Source organism: Lupinus angustifolius, unplaced genomic scaffold (assembly GCF_001865875.1).
Source record: "Lupinus angustifolius cultivar Tanjil unplaced genomic scaffold, LupAngTanjil_v1.0 Scaffold_418, whole genome shotgun sequence".
NCBI classification, from domain to species: Eukaryota; Viridiplantae; Streptophyta; class Magnoliopsida; order Fabales; family Fabaceae; genus Lupinus; species Lupinus angustifolius.
Genome location: NW_017727828.1, coordinates 244,930 through 258,060, shown reverse-complemented (window position 1 = coordinate 258,060; position 13,131 = coordinate 244,930). Strand labels below are relative to the sequence as shown.

The 13,131-nt window shown below is 38.7% G+C and overlaps 1 protein-coding gene across 1 annotated transcript; it reads left to right on the top strand.

Moving 5' to 3' along the window:
• Nucleotides 1-7,306: 7,306 nt before the first annotated feature.
• Nucleotides 7,307-11,631, top strand: LOC109341257 (probable auxin efflux carrier component 1c). Its single transcript, XM_019579112.1, has 6 exons — nucleotides 7,307-8,774; nucleotides 8,878-9,112; nucleotides 9,226-9,311; nucleotides 10,488-10,645; nucleotides 11,138-11,214; nucleotides 11,316-11,631. Exons 1-6 carry the CDS (start codon nucleotides 7,580-7,582, stop codon nucleotides 11,380-11,382), a joined length of 1,818 nt encoding a protein of 605 aa, XP_019434657.1. The 5' UTR covers nucleotides 7,307-7,579; the 3' UTR covers nucleotides 11,383-11,631.
• Nucleotides 11,632-13,131: the final 1,500 nt, after the last annotated feature.

The following is a 13,131-nucleotide window of genomic DNA, read 5'->3' as shown; positions in this document are numbered from 1 at the left end:
GGATAAGCATAGGAAAATTAATTCATTATCTCTTTCTAGATGTGTAAGTGATTCTATTTTAATCGAAAGAACCATTGTGATCACTTCTTTTTTTGGAGGAAGAATTTAAGATCATTCAAAGTTCTATAGATTAAGGAATCACTCGAACTGAGTTACATAATAATTTTTTTCTATTATTTCATATAAGGTAAAGGAATAAAGGAAATGTGAGATCAATTATTTTTTTATTTTCATTATTTCAATTTGGTTAACGTTATTTTATCCATTACTTTGATTATATCATAATTTCATCATTTTTATTGTATTAGTCATTTTTATTTTTCTTTAAACAACATTAGGGATGACAATGAACCAAATTAAATTGTCATTAGTTCGGAACTCAATTTGTTTTTTAACTCGATAAATTTGTTTCATGAACAAAATGAGTCAAACGTAACCTAAAAATTAAGCTTGTTCAAAAACGAACCAAACTTAAGTCAAATAGAATTCAATTCATTAGATTCATCAGATAATTTAATTATATATATTTTGTATACTTATATATGTATATGTATATATAATATCTATGTGTATATATAATATATGTATGTATATATATGTGTATTTTTTATTTTATATTTAAATAAATAATCATTATTTAAGGTGATGGACTAACTCTTTGTTTGGTTTAGAGAAGAAAAATTAAGGAAATAAAAGTTGAGGAAAGAAAACTTGAGAGAAGAAAATTGGTAGAAAATGTGGTGATTTTTTAGTTGTTTGGTATGATAGAAAATGGAAAGAAAGTGAAGAAAAAATAATATAATTATTATTAATAATGATATTTTCTTTGTACTATCAAGAGTATCTCATCATCCTATGAGCAAGGAACTAATGTGTGATTATCCATCCCAATAAGTGTCTAACCCACGAATCCAACCCTTGATATTTTTGTTTTTTTATGGATCTAGCAAAACTTTACATCACTCAAAATATGTCTCAAACCACGTCATAAATCAATGAAAACATGTCATGTCAATTAAAAAAATTAAATATTCATTATTTTTTCTGTTTTTCCTTCACCGTGAGTGATTTGGAACATAGTTTAGGACATACTTTAGAATAATCGATCCATATCTAATTTTTCTACTTGTTTTCCTCTCACTAATGGAGAGAAAATATAATGGCATGGGTCCTACCATTTTTTTCTTTCCTTCATTATTTTCATGGCAACCAAACAATGGAAAATATTTTTTCCTTCCATTTTCATTCCCCTCACTTTTTTTCCTCCCTTTTTCGCTCCAACCAAACATAGCCTAAATGAATTGAGCTATGAGTTGAATTATACAGTTAACAAACTCTTCACAAACACAATCAATTCAAACTATCAAGTAAGATCTGATAACACCGGCACAGAATTACCGAAAAGAAGAAGGAATTTCACAATCGATTCGGAATCAATTCGATTCCGAATACTAATACCTCGTTTATTGCTTGAAGAATGGAGAAGATTACAAGATGAACCCTAATTGATTCCCCGAATCAATTACACGTTACAAGATTAATTCCCTGAATTAACCCCTCTCCTCTACTCAATTCTCAAAAGATGAATACAATGATTCCCCCAATCCCCTATTTATACTTTTCCCCCCTTACTCCTACACTGCTACGGCAGTTATAATAGCCCCCTCACACTGCCATGTGGCTGCCACGTGGCCTCCTATGATACACCCTAGTGATGGGTGGTTTCCCCCTCATCCTATCAATACCCCCCTCCAAAAGACTCAACTTGTCCTCAAGGGCAAATTGAGGAAAAGCTTCTTGCAATTGAGCGGCTAATTCCCAGGAATTTTCACACTCCGGCAACCCTTCCCACTGCACCAACACCTCAACATCTCCATTCTGATCAACACGGTGTTGTAGGATCGTCGCCGGTTGCACCTTTAATTCCCACTCCTCTGACAACATCAACGGAATAGGTTGAGATTGTTGAGCCGGTTTTAGAGCTTTCTTCAACAAAGAAACATGAAACACGAGGTGGACTCGTGTATGCTCCGAGCAATGACAACCTATAAGCTACCGGCCCAATTCGCTCCGCGATCCGGTAAGGGCCATAGAACTTAGCCGCGAGTTTGGCCGAAGGTCTGGAAGCTAGAGTCTTTAACCTGTAAGGCTGCAGTTTCAAGAATACTCAATCTCCCACCTCAAACTCTACCTCCCGTCGATGTTTATCCGCCTGAGTCTTCATCAGATCTTGGGCTCGTAACAGGTTTTGTCTCAACTCTTGAAGAACCTCGTCGCGGGCAACCAAGAGTTGATTTACTTCCTCAACCTTCGACGTGAAAGTACACCCCTTAATCAAGGTCGGTGGATCCCTCCCGTACAAGGCCTTGAAAAGAGTCATACCTGCAGAAATGTTATAAGTAGTGTTAAACCAAAATTCTGCCCACGAAAGCCATTCAACCCACTTCTTCGGCTTGGGCCCGGCAAAGCAACGGAGATATGTTTCCAACCCGCGATTCACCACCTCGGTTTGTCCATCCGTTTGAGGATGGTAGGCCGTGCTGTACTTCAGTCGAGTACCTGCCAATCGGAATAACTCTTGCCAGAATTGCCTCAAAAAGACCTGATCTCGGTCGGAAACTATCGACGTTGGGTATCCATGTAACTTCACCACCTCTTTCACAAACAAGGAAGCTACATCCTTAGCTGAATAGGGATGGCCAAGAGGATAAAAATGGGCATATTTGGTGAGCCGATCCACCACCACAAAGATGGTATCCTTACCATTAGACCGTGGCAATCCGGATATAAAATCCATCGAAATATCCTGCCATACCTGAGTAGGAATGGGTAGGGGTTGCAAGACCCCTCCCGGAGCTAAGGTGGAGTACTTTTGGCGTTGGCAAACATCACACGCCTCGACATACTGCTTCACATAACCACGCATGCCATCCCAATAGAAAAAACTCGAAACCCGCTTGTAAGTGCGGAAGAATCCGGAATGACCCCCGACTACACTGTCGTGGCACTCAGCTAAGATCAGAGGTAACTTGTCAGATGTCTTGGGCAGAACCAACCTCCCTTTATACAACAAGCGCCCTGACTGAAACTGGAACCCCGGATGAGACTCGGGATTTTCTACCAAATCCTGGATCACCTTCCTCCACTTCGGTTCCTGCTGAACCTCTTGGAACCACACCTCGGCATCTCCAACATTAATCACTGAGAGTGTCGAATAATAGGCCATCCTTGACAACGCATCAGCCACAGAATTCTCTCGTTCGGGTTTGAACTGAATCTCAAAATCCAATCCAATGAGTTTTACTGCCCATTTAAACTGTTCCTCACTGAAAAGCCTCTGATCTGTAAGAAATTTCAAACTTCGTTGATCCGTTTTAATAACAAAGTGGCGACCCAACAAGTAATGCTTCCACTTCTGCACGGCTTGAACCAACGCCATCAACTCTCGTTCATAAACTGACTTATGTTGGGCTCTAGCCGATAACCCCTTACTCCAGAAAGCTAAAGGGCGAACTTCTTGCATCAACACAGCCCCAATTCCCCTATTAGAAGCATCAGTTTCTAACACAAAGGTCTTCGACAAGTCGGGCACAACCAACATCGGTAAACTGATCATGGCCCCCTTGAGGGTCTAAAAGGCCTGAGTGGCTTCTTCAGTCCACACGAAGTTATCTTTTTTCAATAAATCCGTGAGAGGTTTGGCAATTTTCCCGTACCCTTGCACAAACCTATGGTAATAACTTGTGAGGCCCAGAAATCCCCTTAAACTCTTCACATCACGGGGTATGGGCCACGAACTCATAGTGGCCACCTTAGACTCATCCGCGGCCACTCCAGAACGAGAGATAATATGTCCCAAATACTCTAAACTGGGTTTAGCAAAACTACATTTCTTCCGGTTGACTTTCAACGCATGGTCCTGCAACGCGGTCAACACCTCCCTCAACTGCCTTTCGTGAGATTCCTCATCAGGACTGTAAATCAGAATATCGTCGAAGAAAACCAAAGCAAATCTCCGCAAGTATGGCCGTAATACCTCGTTCATGAGGGCCTGGAAGGTCGAAGGTGCATTCGTGAGACCGAATGGCATCACAACAAACTCATAATGACCTTCATGGGTACGAAAAGCAGTCTTCTCCACATCCTCACTGCGCATCCGAATCTGATGATACCCAGATTTCAGATCTAATTTGGTGAAAACTATGGCCCCTCCAATCTCATCCAATAACTCCTCAATAATCGGGATAGGGAATTTATTGGGAATGGTCACCCTGTTGAGGGCCCGATAATCGACACAGAACCTCCAACCCCCGTCCTTCTTTTTCACCAAAATGACAGGACTGGAATAAGGACTGATGCTATGCTGAATCACCCCCGACGCCAACATCTCCCTAACCAAGCCTTCGATTTCGGTTTTCTGGTAGTGAAGATATTTGTAAGGTCTAATATTGGGGATAGCCTCAATCAGATGTATGGCATGATCCTGCCTTCGTACCGGTGGTAAACCTGTAGGATCGGTGAATAACTCTTCAAAATCCTCGAGCACTTGCAACATACGGATCGACGTGCTCTCCATCCCACCCTCTCTCGGATCTGATGATTCACAACGCATGATCAACCCTTCCCCTTCTGCTCAAATGACCTGCAACAGAGCACCATATGAGACCTTGGTTTTGGCTAAGGCTGGATCTCCGGTAATACGGATCGACTTCTGGCCCTGCTTGATCGTGAGTTCCAATTTACCAAAATCAGCNCTTGGACCTCACCCAATCCCGATAGCCACTCCAAACCCAACACCAGATCAACCCCTTTGAGACTGAAGAGGTAAAAGTCTTGGGTCACTTCCAGATTCTGTATCTGGAAAGACAAGTGCGCGCACTTCCCCCTACATTTCACCTTACGCCCATCTCCTACCTCCACCATATAAGAGGGAGGATTCTGAACCAATAGTCTCAACTCCTGCACCACCTCATGAGCTATGAAGTTGTGAGAAGCCCCACAGTCAATGAGGACGACTACCTTTCTTCCCTTTAACATCCCTTCTACCTTCCATGAACGGGTCGTAGTGAACCCCGACATAGAGCACAATGACAACCTCAGATCATGTACCCCCGATACGTCTGTACTATCTTCCCCTAGACCATCCTCATCATCCTCCTCTTCCTCCAAAATAAGCATTCTGAATTGCCTATTTTTGCACAGATGATCTCTAGTAAAAGGCTCATCACAACGAAAACATAGCCCCTTTTCTCGCCTTTCCCTCACCTCAGCATTGGTCAAATGCTTGAACTCTCTCCCTCTTGGTCGAACCTCACTGATAGGTCTCGGGGCAAAGTGTCCAACTGTGTTACTTCCCCCGAAGCTGTTTTGCTTCCCTTCCCCTATCGGTTTCGATTCCACCATTACTGTTCTGGAATAGGGGTTTACCCTCTGGTTCCCTCCCGTCCGGCTTGCATACCCAAACAAGCCCCTCTTACTCAAAATGGCATTCTTCTGCTCAATCAATAGCACCTTCTGGATCACATCGGATAAAGATTGTAAATCATACAACTTCACCTCGGCACGAAGCTCTTTTTTCAATCCATTCAAGAATATTCCCCTAGTAAATTCCGGATCGATGCTTCTCAATGCCCCCACATACTTCTCAAAATCTTCCACAAATTCCTCAACGGACCCGGTTTGTTTGAGGGTTAGTAACTGTTCAAATGGATTCTGAATCATTGAAGGTTGGAACCTTCGAACCACCGCAATCTTGAATCCTTCCCAATTCGGGCTCGAGTTGCATTTTTCCCACCAGTGATACCAACTCAAAGCCTTTCCTTCAAGTGCCATTACTGTGCCCTTCTAGTCGGTGAGTCCATCCATACGTGTCGTCACCGGAAAAGATTGGAATCTCCAATTTTCTCCATGTTTCCCGCCTAAAAGGGTTATCTTCCCTTATAAAATCCCTTCCTCCTTGAATTTCTCCCCTGAACTCATTCCCCCTTACAAAATCCTTTCCCCACTGTAGTCTCAACTCCTGCACCACCTCATGAGCTATGAAGTTGTGAGAAGCCCCACAGTCAATGAGGACGACTACCTTTCTTCCCTTTAACATCCCTTCTACCTTCCATGAACGGGTCGTAGTGAACCCCCCTTTCGAGCTCATTCTGCCTAGAACGCCCCCATGGAATGCATTTCCGTCAAGAACTCCGGCGTTGAAGTCATTTCCATTGCACGCTCCTCCATGGAATTTGTCTCCCTCGTGAAGCACACCTCTGCGAAATTCGTTTCCGTCCAGAACACCGGCACGGGATTCGTTTCCGCCATAAGCTCCTCCATGGAATTCGTTTCCGTCGCGAATCTCTCCCTTAAGCTCTTCTCTGCCTTGAACCTCACCACCGCGACAGAATCTTAGGTTACAGAAATCTTCTCCTCCGCGATTCTCACTGGTGCGTGGTTCCCTGCTTCTTCTCTCACCACTGTCTTGGCAAATACCACCGTGAACTGAATTGGCTGCGTCGCCGCCGTGTTCCGCGTCGGCGTTGAAGCCATAACGCTCCATCTTCGCCGACATCTCTACCATTTGCTCCTCATGCTTCTTCACAAGGGATTCCGCAAATTCCAACCTAATTCTCATCTCTTCCCTTTCTTGTTCCCAATCATCTCCGGAACGTGACATACTTCGAGTCTTCATGAATTTACGGTGAATCGGCAGCGGCTTTCAGGGCACCGGAATCGGTGCTCTTATACCACTGATAACACCGGCACAGAATTACCGAAAAGAAGAAGGAATTTCACAATCGATTCGGAATCAATTCGATTCCGAATACTAATACCTCGTTTATTGCTTGAAGAATGGAGAAGATTACAAGATGAACCCTAATTGATTCCCCGAATCAATTACACGTTACAAGATTAATTCCCTGAATTAACCCCTCTCCTCTACTCAATTCTCAAAAGATGAATACAATGATTCCCCCAATCCCCTATTTATACTTTTCCCCCCTTACTCCTACACTGCTACGGCAGTTACAATAGCCCCCTCACACTGCCACGTGGCCTCCTATGATACACCCTAGTGATGGGTGGTTTCCCCCTCATCCTATCATAAGATTGAACAGTTCAAGAACTTCAAACATCCCGAATTCAAGCTGGATACATAATTTATATCGAATTTGAGTTTCAAGTTGAACAAATCCTTATGAACTTAAAGTAAACTAAACTTTGGTTCTTCTTGGTTCAAATCATTTTCTGTGTTAAAGAATATGGTTAATACACTTAATGATAATTTTTAAAATATAAATAATAACTTAATAAGAAAAGCGAAACCCCTCTGTTCAGTGTGCTTTGGGGACTGCAAGTGCAAGCTTGGTTCACAGCTCTCAAAGCTGCAAAAAGATTTTCTGTACTTGTGCTTATTACCCTCTCCACTTTACCACCTCCCTCAAAAACCAAAACACATGCTCCCTTTTCATTCATCAATACAACCATATCTTCCTTCTCTTTTCATTCTTCACCTCCTTCCTCTTCTTCTTCTTTCTAAGTTCTAGCTTTTTAAGAAACCATTTACTGATCAAAAACCAAAACAAACCAAAAAATGATAACTCTAATAGATTTCTACCATGTCATGACAGCAATGGTGCCACTCTATGTAGCCATGATACTAGCCTATGGTTCAGTAAAATGGTGGAAAATCTTCTCCCCTGACCAATGCTCTGGCATAAACCGTTTTGTAGCACTCTTTGCAGTTCCACTTCTCTCTTTTCACTTCATTGCTTCAAACAACCCTTACAAAATGAACCTTCGTTTCATAGCTGCTGATACCCTTCAAAAAGTGATAGTTCTAGTTGTTCTCTTCATTTGGAGCAACTTGAGCAAAAGGGGTTGTTTGGAATGGACAATAACACTCTTTTCCATTTCAACCCTTCCAAACACTTTGGTTATGGGTATCCCTTTACTTAAAGGGATGTATGGTGAGTTCTCTGGGAGCTTAATGGTACAAATTGTGGTCCTTCAATGCATCATTTGGTACACTTTGATGTTGTTCATGTTTGAGTATAGAGGTGCTAGAATGTTAATCTCTGAACAGTTTCCAGACACTGCTGGCACCATTGTCTCTATCCATGTTGACTCTGATGTGATGTCACTTGATGGAAGACAAGTTCTTGAAACTGAAGCTGAGATCAAAGAAGATGGGAAGCTTCATGTCACTGTTAGAAAATCCAATGCTTCAAGATCAGATATTTTTTCTAGAAGGTCTCAGGGTCTTTCTTCAACAACTCCAAGGCCTTCAAATCTTACCAATGCTGAGATATACTCTTTGCAATCTTCTAGAAACCCTACTCCAAGAGGGTCTAGTTTCAACCACACTGATTGCTATTCTATGATGGCTGGTGCTAGAAACTCTAACTTTGGTGCTAATGATGTTTATGGTTTATCTGCTTCAAGAGGACCAACTCCAAGGACTTCTAATTTTGATGAAGAGGGTGGTGCTGGTAATAATAATAATAACAACAAGACAAGGTATCATTACCCTTCTGGAACAGGACACTACCCTGCACCAAACCCTGGCATGTTTTCTCCCACCACTGCCTCTAAAAATGTTCCTCCTAATGCAAATGCTAAGAAGCCTAATGGTCAATCACAGCAGAATAAACCAGAAGAAGGGAATAAGGACCTTCATATGTTTGTTTGGAGTTCAAGTGCTTCTCCAGTTTCAGATGTGTTTGGTGCACATGAATATGCTGTTCATGATCAGAAAGATGTGAAATTGAATGTATCTCCAGGAAAAGGTTCATTTTTTCTTTAATTATACTATCACATCTTATTAGTCTCTTTCATTTTTTTCTTTTTCTAATATTGTTGTTTGATTTGCTTGTGGTTTTGGATGATTAGTGGAGGGTCATAGAGACTCTACTCAAGAGGAGTACCTAGAAAAAGATGATTTCAGCTTTGGAAATAGAGGAATAGACCATGAATCTGAGAAAGTTGGAAATAACAAGCCAAAAACTATGCCTCCAGCAAGTGTAATGACAAGGCTTATATTGATTATGGTGTGGAGAAAACTCATCAGAAACCCAAATACCTACTCTAGTCTAATAGGCCTAATTTGGTCACTAGTTTCATTCAGGTACCTCTTATCCTAATTTGCAAAAAAAAAAAACAGAACATTTCCATATGTTGGACATTTTGTTCTTGAAACAAAATCAGATTTTGATTAGATTATGTTGTTGTTCCTTGCAGGTGGAATGTTGAAATGCCTGCAATTATAGCAAAATCTATTTCCATTCTGTCAGATGCAGGTCTTGGCATGGCTATGTTCAGTCTTGGTCAGTATAAACATAGATCCTCTAATTGCATGATGATATATTAGAAAAATACTTTAACATAATAATAATAATAATTATAAAGTGTAACATATATGCACCATTAATGAAAGATTACAATATAAATGGTGGATGATACAATAGTGTATAAAATTCATACATCATGAGTGCATACATTTTTTATTCATAATTATAACTAATTTATAAAGTAGAGATTAACTTGTTCTGAGCCAGAAAAAGAAAAAGAGGGAGCAGGAAATCTTTTCATGATTCCATGTTAACTTTGATTATTATCATTATTTCTTTATTAAAGAAGGAAGCAGGCAAGTGTATTTCAAAAACAAGCAAAGTAAGGAAACAGTGCAGTGTTATGATAATATGTTGCTTCCTTTATCATTATTTTCTATCTGTTATGATTACCAACAAGCGTGCGTTTGTTTGGCACTTACAAGATATGGACCCATGTTTGAGTAAGATTTTCTAAGTAGTCAAAATCTCATATTATACATAATAATCAGATGCTATTTTTGAATGACTTTTGATTAACATGGATACATATTTTTTTATTTTAATTATCAATAGTACAAATAGCTTATGCTTTATATTATAATGTATAAAAAATATCTATACATATGGAATCTTGATACAGTACAAAATTTCTGTATACTATTTTTTATGTTTATGAGAGTTAGTTCAATTGTGAAATAAAGAACAAGAGTTTTTGAACTTAAACTCTAAATATCCTATTAAAAAGTATATCATTATATATAATGATTAAATAGAGGGCACACTTTTGCACAACTACTGAAGAGGGTGAGTCTTGATATAATGGGAAGTTGATTGTCCCATAAGCTGGTAGTCATGGGTTCAAATTTTCGAAAAAGTCTTATTTGTTTTGTAAGAGTAATGTTGTATACATCTATCTTTCTTATTAGGCAGGAGTCTTAGGCCGAAAAGTAGTTTAGGAATAAAGATATGATAGTGATATTTCTATTTCTATCAATAAATATCATACAGACACTATTAACTTTTATGCTTACTTTTTTCCAAGTTTGTCTTGAGGGTGGGTTGGTGGTGGTGATAATGAAAGTTCTTCCATAAAGTATGCATTGTGATATTGATGGGTAAGCCATGCTTGTTCTCCTTTGTGTTTTACTTTTGATGTGTGTGTTATGACAGGTCTGTTTATGGCTTTGCAACCAAAGATCATAGCATGTGGAAATTCCAAAGCAGCTTTTTCTATGGCTGTGAGATTCCTTACAGGTCCAGCTGTAATGGCAGCTGCTTCCATTACTGTTGGCCTAAGAGGCACTCTCTTACACGTTGCCATTGTTCAGGTATTGTTCCCTTATGTCACAACCATTACTATATTATGTGTTACATTGCCTCAAAAAATTCCATTGCATTATTATATACATATTTTTGGCTCTGCCAAGATAAGCTATTTTATTGTTCTAATTCATTAAAGTTGTTGATTGGTTTTAATTTTCTGTTACAAATTGTGCCAATTTGGACCATACCCATTTTGGTTTCTGCATAAAAGGTAGAAGTTCAATGGAAAAAACATCAAATTGGATTAGGAGTAAGTCCCCACTCACCACTATCATTGTCTGTCTAGATTCCCTGTGGCACTTTCTTTTCTTGGTTGGTCAAGAAGATAAAATTTACCAAGAGATTTAATGTTCGATTCTTGAGGGATATTTGTTAGAAGAGACTGCGAAACAATCCAAAAGTGATTAGTTCCTTACCTTACCTATATTGAGATGAGATCCCATTGGTACAAAAAAATTGAAGTCCAAATTTTTTTGCTGTTTGTCAAAAAATATCAGGCAGCTCTACCACAAGGAATTGTCCCATTTGTCTTTGCAAAGGAATACAATGTTCATCCTGATATTCTCAGCACAGGGTGAGTTTAATTATTGTTTTATAATTCTCAACAAGAATTTTCTTTTACCATTTGCTTCTTTTTTTAATGTTAACTAATGGAGCTTCATGAATTAAATGCAGAGTTATTTTTGGGATGTTGATTGCATTGCCCATAACGCTCGTGTACTACATATTATTGGGGCTATGAGTTAATGAAAAGATTGATCATATTTGAAGATTACATGTGGCCTCAATGCAAGCTATTTTGAGTCTTCTAGAGCACAAGAAGAAAAATTCAATGAAATGGAAAAGCATCATCATAAAAATTTAATAGGAGGAATCAACGGATGAAATTTGTTTTGAGTTGTCCTTGCTTAGCAAAATGTAAAATCAAGTTTGTAGCTTATTTATAAAATGGCTATCTCGTTAAATTTCAAATTAAAATGTCCTTAAAAAAACCTCGGATCCCATTACACGAAGGAAAATAAAAAAAATGATAACTTTGTTAGTATAATTTCTACCCTATCTATTATAACTTCAAAATTCCTATTGTTTTAACTTTTAACCTTTTATTGATGAACAATGAACTAAACGGGAAATGAATCTAGCCTATAATCATAGAGTAAATTATACCGACACTCTCTGAGTTTTAGTGGAATTATACAAACCACCTCTTACTTTTCTACACCTACACAAACTCCCCTAATTTTATACTTTCATTACACTGACTACCCCTGCATGAAAATTAAGTGTAATTTTTTTAAACAAAAAATGTGATAAATACAATTAAGTTAAACAAAAGATGATATATTGTGGAGACATGACCAAATAATATATGAGTTGATACATCTTTATTATTTTTGGTTCGTTACGATATAATATAAGAGCAATTTAAACAATATATCTTTAGAATTGTTGATGTATTTTGTAACCAAAAATAATAAAGATACATTGATTTGTATATTATTTGGACTTTTCTCCATAATATATCATGTTTTGTTTAACTTAATTGCATTCATCACATTTTTTATTTACAAGATTATATTTATTTCTCATGCAGGGGTGGTTAGTGTAATGAAAGTATAAAAATTAGGGGGTTTGTGTAGGTGTAAAAAAGTAAGGGGTGATTTATGTAATTTCACTAAAACTCAGGGGGTGTCAATGTAATTAACTCATAATTATATGTTGCATCCCGAAAGTCTAAAATGTGTTAGATCGATCACGATTAATCCAATAGGTTAGTATACTGACAAGCGAAGTCTAGGACTTGATGACAATGTAAGCATATGGAAGACATCCCTAAGGGACACTTAAGATTTGTATAGGCCTATAAGTATGCTTGCGAAGTGGATTCATAGACTTGACATCATGACATCATTCATGAAGTCACTGGACATTCATTTAGGACAACGTAAACTCATTTTGAGTAGTATAAATAGAGAAGACTATTATACAAGAAGAAGTATTATCTCTTTAACATCTCTCTTACTCTTGCCTGCATCGACTTGAGTTTTAGAGTCAATTTTTAGGTAAGAGTCCAAAGTAGTCCAATGATCTTATCGGGTTCAACCCAGGTCCATTATAATAACATCATCCCCCTCCATACAAAAGAATAATGACATCATCCCCTCCATTGGAACTCACAAGTTCATTTGGAGGAAAAACATCATTATATATGAAGTACTAAGCAACACTTCACCTCAATAGAACGCCCACATGATAATGGTGAGGCAAAAGTTGCCAATTGAGTAATACCACGAGGGAAAAAAGGGATCAACAAATTAAAATTTCAGGAATTATTGGCTAGACTACACATAGAGCTACACTTTACCTCTATAGAACACCCACATAAAAATGGTGAAGCGACAACTGCCAATTGCGTAATCCTACAATGGGAAAAAGAAGATTCGAAGAATCAAATGGGAGATGGCTCGACCAAATGTATCACATCATATAG

Coding starts and splice junctions, on each gene's coding strand:
- LOC109341257 (XM_019579112.1), top strand. CDS start 7,580: ATGATAACTCTAATAGATTTCTACCATGTCATGACAGCAATGGTGCCA. Junction 9,113..9,225: donor TGGTCACTAGTTTCATTCAG/GTACCTCTTATC, acceptor TGTTCCTTGCAG/GTGGAATGTTGAAATGCCTG. Junction 10,646..11,137: donor TACACGTTGCCATTGTTCAG/GTATTGTTCCCT, acceptor AAAAAATATCAG/GCAGCTCTACCACAAGGAAT.